This window comes from Octodon degus, unplaced genomic scaffold (genome assembly GCF_000260255.1).
Source record: "Octodon degus isolate 3935 unplaced genomic scaffold, OctDeg1.0 scaffold00017, whole genome shotgun sequence".
In the NCBI taxonomy this organism is placed as follows: Eukaryota; Metazoa; Chordata; class Mammalia; order Rodentia; family Octodontidae; genus Octodon; species Octodon degus.
Window position 1 is genome coordinate 8,231,995 of NW_004524593.1, and position 22,373 is coordinate 8,254,367.

At 46.6% G+C, this 22,373-nt stretch overlaps 1 protein-coding gene across 6 annotated transcripts in view; it reads left to right on the forward strand.

Moving 5' to 3' along the window:
- The window catches only part of Coq8a (coenzyme Q8A), a 39,437-nt gene that overhangs the window by 4,078 nt on the left and 12,986 nt on the right, over window positions 1-22,373 (forward strand). For 3 of the 6 annotated variants that reach the window (XM_004626821.2, XM_023710233.1, XM_023710230.1), the window contains exons 2-4: window positions 12,203-12,388; window positions 15,064-15,471; window positions 15,694-15,760. In XM_004626821.2, coding sequence (XP_004626878.1) covers window positions 12,212-12,388; window positions 15,064-15,471; window positions 15,694-15,760 — 652 coding nt within the window. In that variant the 5' untranslated portion in view covers window positions 12,203-12,211. Of the gene's footprint in view, window positions 1-571; window positions 662-2,060; window positions 2,156-7,042; window positions 7,154-12,202; window positions 12,389-15,063; window positions 15,472-15,693; window positions 15,761-22,373 lie in introns of those variants that run through there. The other 3 variants (XM_023710229.1, XM_023710232.1, XM_023710231.1) reach the window with 3 other exon arrangements.

The following is a 22,373-nucleotide window of genomic DNA, read 5'->3' on the forward strand; positions in this document are numbered from 1 at the left end:
AGTGCCTTTGTACTGAGCTACATCCCCAGCCTTTTTTTTTTTTTTTTTTTTTCTCACTTCTTACTTTGGGAAATGTTCTCACTAAGTTGTCCAAGGATGGGTTAGAATTTGTGATCTTCCTGCTCAGCCTCCAAGAATGCTGGATTACAGGTGTGTGCCACTGGATTTCCCTTTCTCCTTTCATGTTTAGAAGGGTCTGCACCTAATTTCTTCTGAACATGGTTCCTTCTAGACTCCATTACACCTCAGCTTTCAGAAACAGCTCTCTGTGTCTCCTTGTCACCTTCGTACTCCAGGTGCAAATGCCACAGTAAGTGATCATCTAGGTCGACTGCCTCATCTTACAAGGGCCTGGCATCTGTAGGCCTGAAGGGGAAAGCTGATGTGCCTGACATCATACATTGTTGGTGACCAAGTTGGTCCTGGAACCTGAGCTTCTCTGGCAGTTTTCCCTGTCAGCTCTCATCTGTGGTGTCCAGGAACTAGAAAACCTTTTACCAGTGTCTCTGTTGCCTGTTGAGCTGGATGAAGGGTCCTGGGGACTCTTCATATAAAAATAAATGTTACGTTATATGCTAGAAATTAGGGTCACCTCCAGTGTGTGTTCTCTGCCTGTCGCATACTCTGTTTGGCCTTGGTCTTGGCTCAGAGGAAGGTGAAGGTAAGAATAGATTGCTTGGTAAGCTACATGTAGTTACTGTTTGACAGGTGCTTAAACAAACATGTCGGATCTTTCTGAGATTGAAAAAACCTTGATGGTTCTGGCTCCCGAAGGTGTTTACAGCCAACATTTTGCTCAGCAAAGGGCAAGCACTGATCGCTGCCAGGTCTGCTGTTTCCTGCTGGAGCTCATGGGCTAGGCCAGGCTGCCTCATTGAGATCCAGTTACCTGATGGTTTTTCCTCCCCTCCCCTTCTCTGTCCCTTGTCATCTTGTGGGAGAATAGGAGATAGAGGTGAAGTGCCTGGCTCACTAAGCTGGCCTGGAGACTTACTAGCTTGCTGCTCGGAAATTGCTTTCTAAACTAGTAGTGCTATTGGTGCTGTCTGGTGCTGTGCATGCTGAGGGACTCAGGATGGTGGACAGAAAGAGCATTTCCCTGTGCTTGGCACCCTGAATGTGAGGAGTGCTGGTGGGTATTTATGTCCTGCTTGTTTCTAAGGTGCTCCAAACAGGCAGCCAGCACCCTGGACCACTTCTCTGTGCTGAGAAATGCCTCACTTCAAGGCCCTGAGTAAACCTCACAGTTCCCAAGGTAGAGAGACTCTGTCCTCCCTGGGCCTAGCTACCTGCCTGACTCAGATGGATCTGGTGCCCAGCAGGGAGAGCTGGGGATATAAAATGATTATCAGGCTGATCTCAGTCGTGTTCCTTTGATCTCATCATGTCTGCACCTCATTCCTAGGTGTTGTGTGATTGCAGTGATATTAATTATATCAGCAAATGGCTTTGTAGTACCTAGTTTGATCCCTACATGCTATTATGTGAAAGATCTAATCCACTCCTCAAGAACAGATGAGACTGAGGCTCAAACATAAGCTTGCATGATTTGACTAAGGTCATACTTTGCAAGTCAGCACCACAGCAACAATTCACAACCCAGGTCACCAACTAAGAGGTCTGTAACCTTGTTACTAACATCACTTTCTGAATAAAATGTTTTTAAATGATTACACTGAGGCTTTAGTGAGATTTTAGTCAGAAAGGGAAATTTCCATCAGGAATCATGCTTGGCTGGATGAAATTTAAAAACCTTGCCTGTGATCAGTATTGTGTGTGCCCGGCAGAGTGAGGAGAGCCCTCCTGTTGCCTGCCTGTGGTGGAGCCCAGGCTCATGCAGGCTTCTGCACAGCTATGCAGTAGTTACCACCATCATGCTGTGCTGGTTCTACTTCTTATAAAAACATCTGGGGGACTGGTTATATGTACTGGGGGACAGTGTCTGAGTGTTTGCCCTTTAAGCTCTTGTGTGTGTGTTAGCACATGAGTGTGGAATGTTTAATCAGTGCCAAGAAAAGTCCCAGTGGTCTGGAAGCAGCTTTGAGGGAACATGAAGACCTTAGCCTGGAAGACAACATGAGGCCCAGAAACCTGTTTCCTGACAAAGCAGCACTCCAGAGGCCCATCAAGAAGGCTAATTGTGTGTCTGTGCCGGGTACATAGTGAATAGCCTGTAGGGGCTCCTGCCCCCAACTGAGATGGGCTCTCTGCAGGTTCAACAGTGGAGGCAGAGTGTGTCCCTGTGTGCCTGTCTGCTTGTAGGGGAGTCTCATCCAGTGAGACTCCTATATTTCATGCAGGTGTCCATGTCCAGTGCTTGCCTGGTAAGGGGACTTTTGTTAGGGTTCCATGAAAGTACAAAAATGAAGGAATGGAGAGATAGGACAGGTTTATAAATGCTCACACTCTGGACCGATGAGTCTTTTCTCCTTAAGGGAAGGGAAATGAATGCAGGCTGTAGCAGTTATGGCTGGCAGTCCCTGGAAATGGCTGGTGGATGAAGAGATGTTTGGGAAGTTGGCATCTGATGTCTCTCCCACTCCCCTGAAGGGATCAGCACACCTGGGGGCTGATCAGCCCACATAGGGCCCACCTGGCTGTGGGTAGTTCAGTAAAAGGTGATCAGGAAAAGGTGTTCTCCACCCAGGAAGGGGGCAGGTGTCCTGGGTGATGGATAGCTGTGGAATTACTGCAGGAAGCTCACTTCTCAGTTAGGAGCAGAGCTTAACATGGGGTCCATGCCCCAATACATGCCTTATTGAGCTTCTCTTGTACAACTCTCGTGACCCTAACTGGTTTCCTGTGACAATTCCGGTTATGGTTTACTCTGTTGCCTGGGAATTAGAGTGGACAAACTTTGTCTTTAGAGGGCCAGATTATAAATATTTTGCGCTTTCTAGTCATGAGTCTCTTGCAAGTACTGAACTGTGCTATTGTAGCTAAAAACAAAACAAAACTCATCAGCAGTCATAAACAAACATCTGAATAAGTTGTGGGCAGTACAAAAGTGAGTGTGTAGTACTGTGGTCCAATAAAACTTTAATTACAATAATAGGCAGTAGACCCAGATTTGGCCCCAGGGTCCTGGTGTGCCCATTCCCTACCCTAAAGGACTTTAATTATATGACTTGATCTCTGGTTCAGCTGTACTCATTACACTACGTAACCCTAAATAGGATCCTGGTCTTTCTTGAGGGGTGGTGGTATAAACACCTGTTAGTTACTTGTGTCTTTGAATGCATGGGCCAATTTTAGGGAAGGTCTGTGCCAAGTGATTTCTCTCACCACTCTTCTGAGAAGGGCAGTTGAGCCTCATTCCCAAAGTTGGATAACCATGTCCTGTCTGCCTGGCAGCCTGTTCTGGGCAGTTGTCTCTTGGTGAAGGACAGTGACTAACCAAGGGCATGCAGAAGCATTATTTATAGCATTCTGATCTGTCACCTAACCCTTTGCCCATGCCACCCTGAATGAGAACTACAGTGATCTGGAATAACCTATTCAAATTACAATTTGTGAGTTTTCTTACTTTTTACAATTTTAACAAAATATATTTCAGATTATGATTTTTTTTTTTTTTTTTTTTTGAGACAGGGTTTCACTGTGCAATTCAGGCTCTCCTTATGCTCATTTTATAGCCCAGGCTGGTCTTGAACTTGCAAGGATCCCTCTGCCTCAGCCTCCTAAGTACTGGGATTACAGAGGTGTGCCACCACATCCAGCAAGATTATGATTATTATTGTTATTATTGCTTGGGTTTTTTTAAACAGTGTCTCACTATGTAGTTCAGGCTGGTCTTAAACTCTCTATATATTCCAAGGTGGCCTCAAGCTTGCAGTAGTCCTCCTGCCCCAGCCTCTCAAGTGCTCAGATTATAGGTGTGTGCCATCCCATTTAAGATTTTTATACAGTTTAATATTGTAAAATTTGTGCATGTTCTCTATAGTAAACAAAGGAAGTAAAGAATTTCAAAACAGTATATCATCTTAGCATTCAAAGAAGACAGTGTGTTTTCATTTAGTAGCTTGCTTTTTGAAAAAATAAGACAGCATGCAATACCCTTTCTTCTTTGTCAATAAATTCATTTGCCAGTGTCATTTAAATGACTCAGCATACCATCCTATGCATATTCCACTGTTTACCTAAGTTCTCTTAGACAATGTGGTGACTTATATTTTTGTAGGTGAATTATCACCCATCCATGTTTCAGGAAATACAGTTGGGTTTGGGCAGTATTCTCAGATTCTGAGACAGGATAGAATAGGGAGGAGAAGAGAAATGTGGTCTTCCTGGTTTGGGGCCTGAGATACCTGGGGTGTGACTACCAGAGACCTGGCTGCACTGTGAAACCTAGACTCTCCAGGCCTGGATGGGGCTGATTGACAGGGGAAGAAGAGGCTACTTTTCTTGTGTTCTCTTGCGCTGGGTTCTTTCTCTAGTATCTATTGCCTTTGAAGCTTAATGGCATGTCAGGATATTTCTGAGCCTGCTGGAAGAGGCTTTGAGGTTGCACCTCATTAGGTAGAAGCCTGGAGTTGGCTGAGGTATTTGAATGATGGTCTCTGGTTTGTGGTCTTAAAGGCTTGGGCGAAAGAACAAGTTATCAGAAATCAAAATAAATAAATAAATAAATTTTTTAAAAACTCCATGGGCTTTGGTTTAGAAGTTTGTCTTTTTCCCAATACATTTATTCTTTTGGGTCCATGGAAGCTAACATTCAACTAATATTTCCTTTCTGTCAGTAAATCTCAGAGATAAAACAACTTTGTCTTTGCCCACACAAGGTAGAAATTGAGATGTTAGTGTCCCAAGTTCAAAGAGAGTACTTAGCTTCGAAGGGACAAAGGCCACTTGCTTGCCTTTCATGGTGTCTTCTAGATACCATTAAATAGGCTGGTTGAAGCTGGGCATGGTAGTGCATGCCTGTAATTCAGCACTTGTAGCTGAGGCAGGAGGATTGTTGTGAGTTTGAGGCCAGTCTGGCTACATAAGTGAGTTTAAGGCCAGTCTGGACTACATAGTAAGACCCTGTCTGAACAAACCAAAAGAAACAAACAAAAAATGCTGGCTGAAGAGTGCTTGATGTGACAGTCTTGAGATTCCTTGTTGGCCTGCTCTGTGGGTTATTCTCTTTAAATTCATTTATTTCTGGGTCTCTTTTCAGTTGAGGAAAAGTGGGGAAAAGGAGAGCAACTGAAACTTTCACTTAAGGGCAAGGCCAGATTTGGAGAAGGGAGGTAGTAGGTGGAGACTTCCTGTCTGGTTCTCAAAGTAAGCTCCTGGGATCAGCAGCATCATTAGCACTGGAGAACTTGCTAGAAATGCAGATTCCCAGCACCATCCCAACCTCCTTGAATCAGAAGCTCTGGGGTGTGGCTTTCCAGTCTGTGGCTTAACAAACCTTCCATGTGATTCTGATACAGACTAAAGCTCTAGGCCCCTGGCCTCCAACTGTTCCTATGGGTTCTTAGTTTTCCATATATAGCATCACATCACATCCCTGAGCAGTTATGAGCCAGTCCTGCAAATGACATGAGATGCTAGGGTGGGTTGTGAAGGATGTCTCAGCGGAGTTAGCAGTGGAGCTGAGCCCCAGGAGGGAAGAAGAGCACTGGGGAGCATAGGTCTGTAGAGGAAGCCCATTGGGTTCTAGGAATGGTTTGGCATGGCTGGCATAATCAGTGGAGGGAATGTGGTGACCGTAAGGTTGGTAAGGCAGGAGATCTGGAAGGTTCTTTCAGTCCTTTAGGAATCTCAGAGAAGCTGCAAACCCTGAGGGGAGTGGCTTGCCAGGATTTTCCTTTTAAAGAAATTAATCTGGCCAGCAGTATGCGAATGAGTGGAGGGGTGGGGCTTTAGGTAGCAGTTGTTGGATGGCACAGGTGGGAGCGCCCACGTGGATAGGAGGAGTGAAGAGGATTGGGAAGCCGAGAGTGGTGCTGTACCCTATGGGTGGGGAGCCCTGGGACAGTGGACCTCAGCCATGGCTCATTCATCTGCTAGGACAGCTTGCTGTTGGGTTCTTATACCAGCCATCCCAAGGCCTTGTGGCAGTGAAGCTAGGAAGGGACCAGAGGGGGCTGTGGTCTTTAGAGGTGTGATACCACTGTTTTGCTCTAAAGGAAGCTGGTCTGTGATGCTCTGTAGTTATGGGGCATTGAATTTGCATAGTAAATGTGTGTGTGTGTGTGTGTGTGTGTGTGTTGTGAGGATCAAATTCTGGACCTCATGCATGCCAGGCAAGTGTGCTACCACCGAGCTGCTGTGCCAGCCACAGCTTGGTAGATTCTTATTAACATGCCTTCCAGGTGAGAGGAGTGGCATACAGATGGTATATGCTGACTGTGAAAGGGCTACTGTGAGACTCTATGGGGAACCTCCCTGCTGGAATAAAAGTCCCTTCTCTGTTAGAATTATTAGAATTGCCCATTTTATTTATTGACTGTTAGAATTGCCTGTTTTATTTATTGACTGTTAAAATTGCCCATTTTATTTATTGCCTATTAGAATTGCCTGTTTTATTAATTGCCTATTAGAATTGCCCATTTTATTTATTTTTGAAAAATAACATAGGTCACTTTCTTACTGACACCAGTTATTGTATTTGGCCAAGTGACCATCCCTGACAGTGATTTTAATTTCTGGTAACTAAATTTTAAGGCCTTCCTGCCCCAGATAACTTCCAGAAGAAACCTCCTTTCAGCATGACTGAGGTGGCCTCTCTGGCAGCTCTTTAGGAAGAGAGGGAACGTCAGCAGAAAGAGTTCCTTGTGGAGCTTGGAGACTCCTGCGCCTGGCACGGCACTTTTCTTTCTCAATCTCTGACCTTGAGAGTGGGAAGCTGTGCTTATTCCAGTTGTTTCTTTCTCTAGGGAAGATTTTTATTTATTTTCTTGATAGCGGTTAGCATGTTAGGACTAGAAGAGGGGTGTGGTAACTCACCAGAGCCCTCCTGAGGAGGGACAAAAGACGCCAAGTCATACAGCTGGTGGTGGCAGAACTACAGCTGGATCCAGACTGAGGACAGTCTTTTCTTCTTGGGCAGGTGCTGCCTCTGACCCTAGCTGTCAGCTCCAGTTGGCTTTGGGTGTCTCCCTGGTACCTTCCCATAATAGATGTGTCTGTGTGTTGCTGTGTCTTGAGCACCCCAAGCCAGGCATGTTGACCTTGAGTCTGCGGGGATGAGCCCAGAGTCACAGGAGGAAGTATTAGTAAAGGATGGAGTGACTTTTTCTTTTTTTCTTTTCATACAGTGCCTAGCTAACAGGCACACCAAATGTGGCCATCCATCCGCCACCTGAGTAGCTTTCTAAATCTGTGGTCACTGGCACTGGGCTTCCCCCCTCACAGGACAGTAGGAAAGCTCCACTGCTGAGCTCCTCCTGGGTGAGGCCTCCAAACTATTCAAGGACAAGCAGATATAGTGGGTTGGGGGATACTCTCAGTGTGGACTCTAATACTTGTAGATGACATAATAACTATGACAGGATTCTTCAGAAGGTTTTTTTTTTTTTTCCTTCTTTTTTTTTTTTAGCAGAACTGGGGATTGAACTCAGGCCCTTCCGCTTGCCAGGCAAGCGCTTATTCTACTGAGCTATCTCTCTGGCCGATTCTTCAGTACTAAGTGTGCTTTGAGGTTTTTAAAATTTATTTACATTCAGTCATGTTGGAAATATTCCCTCCATGTACCTGGTTCTTGGGGCATTCCTGGAGGGGATTTCCCACAAAAACCACCATAATTAGATTATGGGTTATGCTGGGATTCTGATGAATTAGAAGTAGGGTTTTTGTAATGTTTTGATAATCAGGTGAGAAAACTATCTCTTTGTGGAAAGATACTTCTTCTGGTGGTTTTCCCTCTGTCCTTCGCTCTGCTCCTTTGAGGACGCAGACTCCCTATAGAAAACGCTGGGATACTGATAAAGGAGGGAGGGTTGACTCATTCTGTACTGTGAGGTAGGCTTGGTTTGGCCCTGAATGGCAGGTAAATGTATTTGCCAAGGGGATAGGTATGAGCTGGTTGCAGTTTTTTTTTTGTTGTTGTTGTTGTTGTTTGTTTTATTTTCCAGAACCGGGGATTGAACTCAGACCCTTGCACTTGCCAGGCAAGCCAGTTTTGAAATCCATGTGTTAATCTGCTTACAAATTACAGATTGTGGTTTTTGTATTTTATTTTTAAATATATACTGATTTGAGAAAAACAGGTTTTACCTAACAATACTTAAGAACATATATGGACCTTCTTTCCATTTTGTGCTCCTGAATTTATGGTAAAACAAACTGAGTCCCACTGACCCAGTGTCTAGGACATTTGGAAAGAGAGTGTCATCAGGGCTGTAGTGGGCCTGGTACCAGCTCCTACTCCAGGCTGAAGCCCCTCCCCCAATGCACACAGACACACTGGGATGCTCCTGCTTTGACATGGGGTCTCCTGCCATCCCTTCCCTCTTAGGCATGTTTCTTCAGCCCTCTCATTGTAATAGGGATCATCTTAGCTGTCTCAGGCTCTAGGATCTATGGTGAGAGTTGGACAGTTTGGGAATTCACTGGGAGGGTAAGATGAGACCAGTGGGACAAAAGGAAAAGCATAATTAATTACTTTTGATGTATACTTTTTAAAAGATAATTCATTTACATTTTGTAAGTATGGTATATGAGCTAAAAAATATTAAGAAAATCCAGTTAGGAAAACAGTGAAAGAGACAGTTATTATTTGTAGTTCTCATGTACAGGAATTCAATTTTTTGGTTTATTTAGTATATTTCCTCTTAGGAATAATTTTGAGTTTTTTTTTAAAGCATCATTGTAAAGTAGGTGTAATTTTAGCCTGCTGTGAAGTTGTGTTCAGTGCCAAGTTAGCAACCACAAGAGTCAGGACACAGGGTCTGGAGTGACTTTTTTTAAAAATGTATTTAGTACCAGGTCTACAGTAGGGTCTCACTTTGTAGATCGGACTCATATGATCTTCCTGTTGTTCAGCCTCCCAAGTGCTGGGATGACAGGCGTGTGCTGCCCTACCCAGTCTCAATCCCTGTCTCAATGCGTCCCGGGGGCAGATCTGGCACTGCATGCCAGGGATCAAACCCCCAGCCCCGGCATCTGCCTGAGCAGGCACTTTAATCAGCTGAGTTATCTGGCTGGCCTTGGGGTAACTTTTTAAAAGTTAAACTCCCATCAGTGCAGTGAGCTAATTGACCAAGGAATCATTTATCAGCTTTCTGTAGTGAGACTTTAGCATTTGGTTATTTGCATGAAAAATCCAGGCAGATGTGTTTTATGCCTGAAAACAAAGGCAGAAATAAACAGGTCTTAGGAGGGTGTTCTGAGGTAGCTTGGGACATCAAGTAGTGGGTGAGATGAGGTTTTGGAATTATTGGGAGTTGTGACTTTTGATAGATTCCTGTTCTGGTCATTTGAATGGACTTAAAGGTGAATCAGAGGAAGGCTTGTTTTGGGAACCCTTAGGGTGTGGGGTATGGTGGGTGGACCTGGGGCTGCCCTCAGGGGTCCTTTTTTGTCCCTCATCACATGTTGTCTTTGATGTCTTTCTAAAACCTCCTCCTGGGACCTAGGGTGTAACTTAGTGGTAGAGTACTTTCCCAGAATTCACCAGGTCCTAATTTTTTCCCATGCACTGAAAAAATAAAAAACAAAACATCATCATCTACTTTCCTAGGGTCGAGAAGGCTCTGGTAGGTGTTTGTACCTACCCTGATTTTTTTTTTTTTTTCCAGAACTGGGGATTGAACTCAGGCCCTTGCACTTGCCAGGCAAGTGCTTATTCTACTGAGCCATCTCCCCAGCTCTCCCACCCTGATTTTTAAGGGTGGTTAGCAAAGTTAATCTGTAAGTTGGAGCATTGTGAGGTGATGCAAGGCCCACCTGAACTCTGATTACACACTCTTTCCCCAAATGTTCTAGGGATGTGGCTGTGGAGCTCAGTCTGTTTATGACCATAAATTTCAGGAGCGCAGAGCAGAGTCCGGGGTGTTACCTGGCACCTGGTGATGGGCTGGGCCAGCTCCTTCTGCTTCTATCAAGGGTATGGTCTCCTCCAACCCTCCCTGCCATGAAGCAGAGTGTAAATGTGAGTGGCTTTTTGTGTCTGAGCGGAGCCCAGGCCTTGTGAGTCATTGGGCAGAACATTTGGGGAGGCAGCGTGATGTGGGCATGGAGCAGGCAGGGCTGGGTAGGACCCCAGGGACACTATTGAGGAGTGGCATGACCTTGGCTAGTTAGTTCACCTTGCTGGTCTTAATTTTCTCACTTGTAAATGGGGTGAATAATAACTGTGTCACCGATGGTTTATAAAGATTGGGAAATGTGTGGAAAGCACCTCACCCTAGTGTGTGGTAGCTGCTGACACTGGAAGTGTGTTCTCCAAAAGCACGTGTGGCAGGTCATCTCAGTGTTCCCAGTGCCTGTGTGGGAGTGATTTGCTCCGATGATCCAGATATTTTTCCTTTTAAAAAAGGCTCTATCTTGTACTCAGGAGAAGGGTCCATCCCTGTAGGAATGTCTGGAGTGGGGCCAGCCAGATAGCTCAGTGGATTAAAGTGCCTGCTAAGGCAAACGCAGGGACCTGGGTTTGATCCAAGGCATGCTATGGCAGCCCCACCCCGGGGTATGCTAAGATGGCAATTGAGACTGGGCATGGTGGCATGCACCTGTAATCCCAGCACTTGGAAGGCTGAAAACAGGAGAATCACTAAAAGTTCGATCTACGAAGTGACACCCTGTAGACCTTATACTAAATACATAAAAAAATAATAACCAGGCCGGGAAGATAGCTCAGCAGAATAAGTGCCTGCTTGGCAAGCACAGGTTCCTGAGTTCAGTCCCAGGTACCACCAAAAAAAAAAAAAAAAAAAGAAAGAAAAAAAAGAAAAAGTGAACAAAAAACTAGGCCTGCTTGGAGCAGCTGCTCATCCTCACAAGTTGAGGGCAAGGCAGGTGAAGGACAGGCTGGAGAGAACTGTCTTCAGATGTCCTTGGACTTCTGCTTAAAGAGCCTTATTTGCATGGGTTTCCTCCTCTTGCTTTGGTTAATTGTTGTGATGGGAAGGTTGAATTCTCTGGCTGTCCCTTCCTTCTTGCTGGCCCATCTCCATGGGGCCCACATGTCTGGGCCCTTCTTCACCTGTATGTGTTTATCCACTCAGGTTCTCCCACCCAAAGTACTGTTCATAGCCCTGTCTTCTTGGCTGCTGACTTTCGTACATCTGATGTTTCACTGGGTTGGGATGTTCCTGGTTGCATCAGGGGATCTCCTACTGTTCCTTCCCTCTTGTGTATCTTCAGCCTCCAGGGTGTAACGGGACTCATCTTAGGCCCAGCACCTAGCCCCGAGGAGTAGTTAATGACAAGCCTGGCGGTGTATGAACTCTACTGTTCTGTTCAGCTTTCTGACCTGACCTGTTTTGGGAAATACTTTACACTGTGGCCCAGTAAGAGAAGAGTGAGAGAGGAAGCTTCCAAGATGGGCCCCCTTGGGCTCTCATGTTCACTTCCCAGCTTTGGTGTGGGAATGTCTGCCTCTTCTCAGTACTGGGTGGGACCTTGGAACTGATTGTCCCCTGGGCCCAGGCTTCATTTGGAAATACTGGTTTGGCAACTGCAGAAGGCTGCAGTGGGCAGAGTAAGGGATTTAGGTGTGGGGTGGAGTGGGGCTCTGGTTGTCCCTCAGTCTCTGGGCATTTGTCAGAGGTTTCTTTGGGCAGAGTAGGAGAGATGGGGAGGGATATTGCCTGAGTCATCGAGGAGTTGGCTGGGCTGTCAAGAGCAGTCCCCTGGGCCCTGCAGGAACTCCTAGGGAGTAGGATGCTCTTGGTACAATGCACACTTTTGCTCTTGAGGAAAGAGTCAGTACAAAGTATGCCAGTCCTAGTTCTGTACTAGCACTTGACCTCTCTGAGCCCAGGGCATTTTGTGGGGTGGCTGTGAGGACCCAGTGAGGCAACATTCGGAAAGTAGTGAGTGCCCCATGTGCAGACTCAGCAGTCTTTCATGCTGCTCAGTGTCTGGTGGAGCCAGGAGTCACCAGAGCCTGCCATGGGCCTGGGCCCATTCTTTTCTCTCAACTTGGTCAGAAGGCCAGATCAACAGATTTGCCAGTTGGCCAGTTGCCTTCTGCCCAGAGTTTGTGGAGCGGGTGAGTATGCGAGACGTGGAGCTCCTTTCCCTGACTTGGCTTCCTCTCTTCCAGTCCTGAAGCATGGCTGCCATGTTGGGGGATACCATCATGCTGGCCAAAGGCCTTGCCAAACTGACCCAGGCGGCCCTGGAGACCCACCTACAGCACTTGGGCGTTGGTGGGGAGCTTATCATGGCAGCCAGGGCCCTGCAGTCCACAGCTGCAGAGCAGATGGGCGTGGTCCTGGGGCTGGTACAGGTAAGGAGACTGTTGAAGCCTTGGGGGTAGGGGGAAGAGAGTGCTGGTGTGCAGGGAATCGGATTTGGCACTCTTGGGGAGGCCAAGGGGTGTGAAGCAAGATGCAGATGCCAGGTGGCTGGTCCTGTGGCTAGAGCCAGAGAGCCCAGTGGCTAGCATTCCTGCTATCTAGGGCCATAGGGAGGGTGTGGCAGAATATCTCAGGCCAGGAAGTCCAAGATCAAGGTACTAGCAAGTTAGGTGTCTGTGAGGGCTGGGCTGTCTTACTGGGAGATGGTTGTCATCTTGCTGTGCCCTCACATGGCAGAAGGAGGGAGACAGTACTTGCTGGGATCATTTTCATAAGGGCAGTCATTCAAGTCACTTTCACAGACCCCCTCCTGTACCAGTGCAGAGGGCGTTGGGTTCGGGATTGTTAGGGGTGCACCTTGGGCAGCCGCTAGCAGAGCCAAGTGTCCTGTTTGCCCACTTACTGCCCAGAGCCTTGGGTCTCTTTTGAATTTGTGGGTCTTTGGAGACCTGGCTCAGGCAGGGCTCTGTTCCTTCTCAGGGTGGCACCAACACAGCACCGCCAGCCTCCTTGTCCCTCATGGTAGGGGAAGTGACAACTTCATGCTGGGACCCTGAAAGCCTCCATATTTTCCACAGAAGGTGTGGTTTTAAACAAGTTTGGCTAAAGCAGAGGGTTGCCTGCCATTGTGTCCCTGCTGTTGCCAGCAGCTTCCCAGATAGTTCAGGGGACAGAGATAGTGTAGGTGAGCATGCACATGTGTGGTGGACATGTGTGTTGGGAGCAGTGGCACAGAGACTGCACTGCTTCCTCACTCCCTCTGGCCTGAGCCTGGCTGACCCTGGACAAAAGCTATAGCCCCTCCTCCTCCTGCTTTCTTAAGTGTCCTGTGGTGACACAATGTCTGTCTGATGTTGTGTATGTTAAGGTTTGGACGTCTTTCTACCCATGATGTCCTGGGGTGGGGAAAGCCTGGAAGCTTACCCCCACTTCTCAGATGTGGGAGCTAAGACTCAGCTGTTTGCTACCAGATCATAAGAGGCTCACTAGAATCCTTGTCCTTGTCCCTGCCCTGACTCCCTGCCACCCCTTCCACTGAAGCAGGGCTATGGCTCCTGAGGTGTTTGATGCCTTTCAGCACCCTGTATCCAATTTTTGGGGTTTGGCCTGTGGATCCCTCAGTGAGTGACCTTCTCCAGTCCCCACCACAGAAGGGAGATAACATGCTGGGCTTGGCAGCTTGTCCATGAGGGCTCAAGTCCTCTTGTCTAGCTTCCTTCTGGCCTATCCTCTCCTCCCAACAGGCCCAGGGTGGTGTCTGACAGGCAGGGCCATCCCTGGCAGCTGTGAGGTTGGAAGCAGGATAGTCCACTGCCATGAAGAAGACAACCTGAGCAAGGGCTACCTGGGTTCCACTTACTCCCTGATCTCTTGGGGTGGTGTCTCCCTTTGGCCCTGTGGGCTGGGGTCTGAGGTGCTAGGAGCTTTGTGCATCAGCTCCCTGAGGGTCTTTCACATGCATCCTAAGCAGGTGTGTCCTGAAGCTGCATCCCTATACAGCACAGTTATGTCAGCAGGCAACAGTGACCAGGGCCAAGTGGCCGCTGTGGGAGTTGTGGGACCCTGCCTCACTCCAGGTCCTCCCCTCGCTGTCTGGGAAAGAATGGCAAGGCTAAGTGCCATTTCTGTTTTGAGGGAGCCAGGTGGCCCCAGGATGGCCAGTGGGGCAAGCCTAGGCTTTTAACCTTTGCTGTTCCATTTGCCCATGGGTAGTCTTTACCAGTGAGCTCAGGTCTTAGTCCTAGTTTACCATTTGACAAATGAGGGTAACTGCTGGAGTGTCTCTTCTGGTGAAGGTGAAGGCCTATGTGTGGAGGTAAAGGCCTCAGAGTCTCTCCAGACTCTGAGGCATTGTAGGGTGCCGAGAATAAAGGGCCTGCAGCTTCCTACAGCTTTTGCATAATATGTGAGCAGCACATAGGCCTGGATATTTTACTCCTTGGTACTTCAGTCAGGGATCCAGGCCCTTGGCCTTCCGTCAGGACTCAGTGCTATTTAATGCTAGCCTGACCTGGCAGTTTCCTTGGCCTTGGCTGAACCCCTCATCTGACTATGGGAAGCCCTATTTTCAGATGAGGAAGTAGCAGAGAAGGGTTAGGACCTCACTCAAGGTCATTCCAAGTTCAGAGGTAGAAGCGGGCCCTGGCACCCCTGAGTGACTCTTTAAAGAAATTGCATTTTACCCTCTGCCTGCTTCCCCTGTACCCCAGCCCGAGATCCCAGAGATAACCAGGCCTGATCCTGACTGTGATCCCTTCCAGGGAGAGTCTCTTAATTCCAGGACCAGACTAGGTGGTAGAACTCACGTCTGCAGCAAGGGGCTGACTGGTGATAGGTCAGGTGGGTCCCCTTTCCTCTCTCTAGTCTTTGGTGGTCTTTATGTCTGAATACTTTCCCTGGCTGGTATTTTACCTGGTTTACCCTTCCCTTGACAGAGCCCTGGCAGAAGCTGGCTAGAGCCCAGGTCTTAGATCCTGGGCAGGGAGGGGTCTCAGGTCTTGTGGGTAGGGCTGTATCTCAGAGAGTTGCAGAGGTGAAGGTGATAGCCATGGACAGTGCTCTGCTTTTGTTTCTTTCCTCTCATGATAGCCTTTTCTTCTTTCAGGGTCAACATAAACATGAAGTGTCTTATGCCACCGAGAGCTTTGATGACCTAGAAGCAGAGATCCCCTTTTCAGGAGCACAGACAGCTGGGGCCTCCGCTGATTTCCCTGAGGCCTCCACCATTGACCAGTCACCATCTCCATCCAGTGGTCACACCCACAGTGAGGGCCCGGCTCCTGCCTATGTTGCGAGTGAACCATTTAGGGAAGCCGGGTTCCTGGGACAGGCCACTTCCCCCCTGGGCAGGGCCAATGGGAGGCTGTTTTCTGACCCCAGAGACTTTTTCTTCCCCACTGGCTTCCAACGAAGGTTCTTCCATCAGGATCAGTCTCCTGGTCTCACGGCTGAGGACATTGAGAAGGCCCGGCAGGCCAAGGCCCGCCCCGAGAGCAAGCCACACAAGCAGATGGTGCGTAGGGAACCTCTTGGCCTCTGGGCTGTTGTCATTGGCTTCCTGTCTGGGGAATTCCTTCTAGATGCTGTGGTTAAGGGTCTTTAGGAATGTGGGTCTGTCCTTGGTGAAGTGTGCTGCCTTTGGGAGGACCAGGGAGTGTGAGGGGCAGCATGAACCTCGAGGCTGGTCTTACCCCCATTTGCTGATAGTACAGGTCTCTTTCTTTTCTCCCTCCAGCTCAGTGAGCGGGCGCGGGAGAGGAAGGTGCCAGTTACGCGGATTGGGCGGCTGGCCAACTTCGGAGGTAAGCAGGCCATGTGCCCTGTGCTGCCTCACTGCTGTCATGCCACTCCCAGTTGAGGGGAACAAGGGTTGTCCTGGGGTCTGTGTGGAGGTAGAAATAGGTGGAGCATCACCCACCTCCCAGGGTAGGGAGCTGGAGGCGGTGGCTGCCCTTGCAGTAGCTGTTGCAGGGCTGAGTGTTTTCTGTGGGAGGACAGCCTGGTTATAGGGTTCTAGCTCTGCCCACTTGCCTGGGCTGGTATGTGCCTGATGCTTCCTGTGAGTATAGCTTGGCCTGCTTGACAGGCCTTTTCCTTTGGCCCCAGCCTCACAGTGAGGATGGAGGCTTCAGCAGAAGGGAAGCTGGTAATGAGGATATGCTCTTCACTGGGGCCATTTAGCTCCTAAACAGAGAAGGCTTTGCTTTGGAGACCAGCCATTGGGGGACCCATTTGCTGCATCCCCACAGGCCTGTAGCTTGAGAGTAGAGTGTTGATGGGATGCTGTGGCCCTGAACTACTGTTGGGTAGCATTAGTTTAATATGCTGCGTGCAGTGTTGGGGCCTTTATTTATAACTTGCTTTGAGAGTTTGGGTAACCACTGTGCCCACGTAGACTTGTGGCCAGTATAGCTTTTAATGAGTTAAAGGATGCTTCCAGAGTATGAGTTTAGAGCAGTTGTATCTGCTTTTATGACATTGTATTATCCTACCCACTGCTTATCTACTGGACACAATGTCCCTATTGAGAGTGCCATGTCCCTTGTGGTAATGTATTCTAGGATGGGGCTACTCGTAGTGCATATCAGTTCACCTGTGAAGGCTCGGCAGTCCTTAGCAGGATCTCTGGGCAATATACTTAGTGAAAGAATACTTTTTTCAGCTTGAGCCACATCCCAGTCTTGGCCAAGTGGTTATTTGCCTTTATATATAAAGGATTTCTTTTTTTTTTTTTTTTTAAGATTTTTTTTAAAATATTTATTTATTTATTTATTTATTTTGTGTGTGTGGCCAGCTCAGCCCACCAGGGGGCGGGGCTGGCTGGCATGTGGTGCTGGGGGATTGAACCGCGGTCCCTGTGCTTTGTTTAGCTTAGTTTGTTCTAAGTAGGTGCCTTAGACCACTAAGCCATCTCACCAGCCCCCAAGGATTTCTTAATTAATGTGACACTGGTGCATAGTAGGCTGTGAAGACCTTCGATCATGTGGTGTGCTGGTACTTCTCTCTTGTGGGTACTGTCCATCATTTGTATGGTTCTCTCATTCTCTTGTCTTTTGGAAATTCCATTGTGCTAGTCAGCTTTCCATCACTGGCTCAAAACACTGAGATAATCAACTTAAAAAAGAAAAAGGTTTATTTTGTCTCATGAATTCAAATGTTTCAATCCATGGTCACTTGTGTGCTTTGGACTATGGCATGAGGAGCAGCTCAGTTCATGGTGGGGAGGAAGCAAAGGTGGAGGGCCGAGGACCCCAGTCCCCTTTGAGGGAACGCCTGCAGTGACCTGACTTCCTCACACTGGCTCCTTCTCCCGAGGTTTCCACTGCCTCCCAGTAGTGTCACGGCCTGAGGACAAAGATGGTAGCACACAGGCCTTTGGAGAGTATTCAAAATCCTGACTGGTGTGACCATCCTACTTGGTCAAGACTGGGTGCTGGCGGAGGCCTGCACACTGTTCTTCCTGATGGCCTGCTGCTCCGGGGACTGGGTTGATAATGTGCTTATCATTTAGAGCCCTGAATGAGGCTGGGTATCTTTCCAGTGTAAAAGCAGACTAGCCTATAGTTACTTATAATTTCTACAACTGTAACTGTTTTTCTTTTTTGTGATAGTTTCACTATCGTAGGCAGGCCTCGAACTCATGACAGTCTTCCTGCCTCAGCCTGAGTTCTGGGATTACAGGCATGCACAACTATGCCTAGCTGTCTGTATAACATTTTCTTTTTCTTTTTTTTTTTTTGGTGGAACTGAGAATTGAACTATTTTCTTCCATATTGAACAATTATAAGTTGTTACCTTAAAATTTATCATTATCTGCTGCTGCTAATTAGCTATTGGAGAACTTACTATCAAGTGACATCTGATTATAAAGCAAAATGATTGCTTTACGTCTTCATGTGTTAGTAGTTCCTCACAGACCATGTTCCAGTACCAGAATATAAGATTGACAGCCACTGCCCTGGTGGCCACTAATAGGCTTTGTCCCTGGAAGACTTGGCACATTTCCCTGCTTTGTAAACTGACCAGCAGTTGGTCAAAAATTGTTATTTATTACTAAAATGTTGGACAAAACTTGAGGGCAAGAACAACCCTACGTTGACTTCTGTAGTTTTTCTCTGCAGCCCTTGAAGCCCTCTCTGCAGCGTGTGGTGAGCCTTACCCAGAAGGCTGGGTTTGCCATATTTTTGACCCGGTGTCTCAGCGGGCTGGGGGAGGGGAGTGGTTCTAGCAGTGGAGGCGCTGGGAAAGGGTCAGAATGAAATTCTTTTTTATAGTGCTTGAGCTTTATTTATCTATTCTTCTGAGATGATGTTATCAACAGTTACAGATTCATGTATAACACAGTTTGTGTTGCTTATTTATAATTCACACTATTTTTTCCTCTAAAAATATAAGTATAAAAGCTTAGTAAATAATGGCATACTGTCATTTGGGATTAATTTTATGTTACAGCTTAAAAACTAGTTTTTACTAATTATTTAGCAAATCAATCTGGGTAACAGTCAACTGAATGCTGTAATTTATCAGAAAAAATCCACTGCTTCACCTTAAAATGTATTTTTCTTTAAAGAAGAAAAAATATTACCCTAAAAATAAAGGAATAGTTTTTTTTTTTTTTAAATGCATTTAATACAGGGCCTACAGGGCCTTATTACGAAGCTCAGACCCACAGTGATCCTCCTGTTTCAGCCTCCCAAGAGCCGGCATTACAGGTGCACGCCATCACACCCCGTCTCAGTGGTGTCCCAGCGGTGTCCCAGCGGTGTCCCAGCATGCCCCAGAGGTGGGGCCGGCACTGCAAGCTGGATATCGAACCCCTGCCACTGCGTTCTGCCTAAACAGGCATTTTAATCTGCTGAGCTATCTGGCCAGCCCTTATCCAGAATATCTTTTAAACAATATAAACTCTTCCCAATAGAAAATTGAAGAAAAAAGAAAAACTATCACCATTTTTCCACTGATGAAATCTATTTTAAAAGCATTCTTCAGTGTATTTGTGAACCAGTGTTAGATTTTTCTTAGTCTCTGGCTGCATGGAGACCCTCACTGGCAGCTTCACGGAACAGAAGTCTTGATTGTGAACTAGAATACGTGGAACACCATGGTGTCCTGGTGAGGCAGGCAGTCAGGCCCTCTGGGTAGCAGGTTGAGAAGCACAGACTGAAGTGGGAGGAGCTATATAGGAAGATCCAAAAGAAGCCTAAGACCACTCAGGAAGAAAACCCCTGTGTGTGGGCTCTGTGGGCAGCCAGAGGAGGCCTGGGTTGGGGTGAGGAGAAGCGCTGGTCTAGGGCGGTGCCACGCACAGGCAGAAGCCTCTTGAGCTCTTGCCAGCAGTGGCCAGTGTGTGGATCCCCCTTGGGCATCTGTGTGTGCGGTTTACCCAAGCGAGGACTCAGAGCTGCCAGCACTGAGGTCAAAGCAATTGATAGGTAACGTTTCCAGTGTAGAGGTTGCAGGATGGGCACGGAGGAGCCAGGTCAGGAAAGAATGTGCTGTACTGGCTCCAGAGGTAAATTCTGGGCCATCTGTGCCACCCACAGACTTTCAAATTGAGTTCTGACCCTTTTACTGAATGTGAAGTCAATTTAGTGGGTCAGGATTAGCATTTTAAAAATAAGTTATGGCTGGAGATGTAGCTCCATGACAGACTGTACGTTTACCATGTGCATGGCCCTGGGTTCTATGCCTAGCAGTGAAGAAAAAAAGTCACAATGGAATTGAATTGAAAAGATCATTATTAATATCATAGATCCTGAGAAAGAACTACATACATTAAAAAATAGTTCTGTTTCCTGTTAGAGTATGTTCTTCACTGCAGTGCAAAGTACATGGCTCTCAGAAGGTCATTGCCCACACAGTTCGAGGCAGCAGTGCTCTGATTACTGGCCTGAAAACACTTGTGGTCTTTCTTCCCTCCTTGCATAAGATGTTTTTGAGGTACAGATTGACAGGTTGTAGGAAGTTTTTACAGTGGGATAGGAAGGAAAGGGGTCACAGTGGATCTCAGGGAGGCAGGCTTGCTGAAGGAACCACACAGGTGCTTGGGTGCTTACAATCCCAAGGATACTGAATTTGAGGACAGAAATTATAATGAGCTTTAGGTCATTATAATATCTGAGTTGTAATTTCCAAACCCAGTTTCCTATGAGACCATAGGTCCTACGCTAATTTGGTTTCTCCTTCTATAGCATTGAAAGACACTAATGACAATTTTGGTTAATGTTCCACTACTCTAAATGACATAATTTTGGTAAATGTTCCATGTGCACCTGAAAAGGGCACTGACATTGATGCAGCAGTATGCTTCTTCCTAATATGGCTTTTATTCATATGTGTCACTTCTTCTAATGAATCTTCTGTTCTTACTCTATCAGCTATCAAAAGAGACATTAAAAAGTCTTGTGCTATGATTATAGATTTACCTGCTTTTAGTCTTTTGTGTGTGTGTTTTACATATTTTGAAACTACTACTGATTGTCTCTAGATGTAGCATGTTTATATCCTTGAGAATTGTTTTGTTGTGCTCAGGTTTATTCTGTGTAAAACTACATTGTCTAATATTATTACATTTTGGTTTCTTTTGCCTAATGTTTGCATGGTATCTCTTTTTCTCTCCACTTTCATCTCTATTATGTCCTTAAGGTATAGCCTATGTAACCAACAAATACAGGGTTTTTTTGTTTTAAGTTTAGACTGATTATCCCATAATAGGGACATTTATTTAGTTCATTTACACTTAACCAGTCCAATTATTTAAATACAAGAAAATAAAAAATTACATATTTTCATTAATTTTTATAACAGGAAATATAAAAATGACATGTTTTTAAAAAATGTATCTGGTACAGAATCTCACTACACAGCTTGGACTTGTAGTGATCCTCCTGTTTTCATTTTCCCCAGCGCTGGGGTTACAGGCATGTGCTACCATGCCTGGTCTCAGTGGCTGGCTCAGCACGCCCAGGGGTAGGGCCAGTGTGGTATGTGGTGTGAGGGATTGAACCGTGGTTCCAGCACTTGCCTAAGTAGGCGCTTAGTCCTCTGAGCTAAAAACGGCATTTTAATCAAATTCATTCAATACAAGAACTGGCTGGCTGACACGATGCCTGTCTGAGCAGTGCTCAGCATAGTCAGTACATAAACAAGCGCGCTGCCCAAGTGGCACCCAAGGCGAGCTGGTCAGTGGTTGCTGCAGTTGCCTGAGACTTGCATCTGCTGTCTTAGGGTTTGTTTACTTGTGGGTCCATTTGTTATATTCTTTTTATTCTCTTTTGTATTACTATCTTTAATTTATTTTTTAAATGTTATTTGGTTGTTAAAGGGTCTCACTACACAGCTCAGACTCGTGGTGATCCTCCTGCTTTCAGCCTCCCCAGTGCTGGGATTACAGGCATGCACCACTAAGCCCAGACTCTGTGGCCAGCCTAGCCTGTCCTAGGGATGGGGCTGGCATGGTATGTGGTGCCAGGGATCAAACCACAGTCCCTGTGCTTGCCTAAACTTGCCTAAGCAGGCACTTTAGTTTGTGGAGCTAACTCGCCGACCATACCTTTTAAATTAATCACTATTTATTTATTGTTTTTTGAGGTAGGGTCTTGATATGTAGAGCAGGCTGGCCTTGAACTCACTATGTGCCCAGGCTGGCCTTTGCCTTGGCGATCCTCCTGCCTCAGCCTCCCAAGTTCTAAGATCACAGGCTTGTACAGCCATGCCTGACTAAGTTAATCACACTTTTACAAAAACATTGTATGTTTTTCCTTTGCTGGTTTTTGAGCTTTACATTTGTCTGCTATTTTTTTAGTGGCCGCTATTGAGATTATAGCATTGTTTACTTTTACGATGCAATATAAATGGTTATTTTTGCTATTTCCCCAATAATGCTGGTAGTACCTTAAAGGTATGATTTACTTTGTGTTTATCCTCTTGGGGTTTCTTCACTTCTGTGGTGTAATGTCTGTCATTAGTTGGGAGTATTCTGGTAACTTCTCCAAATGTGGCTTCTGCCCAGTTCTTCCCTTCACGGCCTCCAGTTAAACATACATTAGATCTTCCTTGACTGTGCCCAGTGTCTCCTGTGCTCATCCTTTTTTCCATTTGAGCTTCAGTCTTTCGGGTTTAAAGCCAACGTCTTCTCTCCCTGTAGAGTGAGGGAGAATTGGATAATTGTAGAAAGGAGACCTTGGTGGATAAAGGCAGCACTAGATAAGACTCAGGAAAGGTAGTGCTGTGTGCACAGCACTGAGACCTTCACCCAGGGATGTGCACGCCACAGCAAGAAAGGAAGGGAAGGGACGAGGAAAGGAAGTGGGAAACAAACTGGGAAACAAACTGTGAAACAGTAGGATGTAGTAAGGTTATTTGGGTTCTCCGTAAAAAAGGCTTTGAAATTTCATATATGAAAATAAAGATATA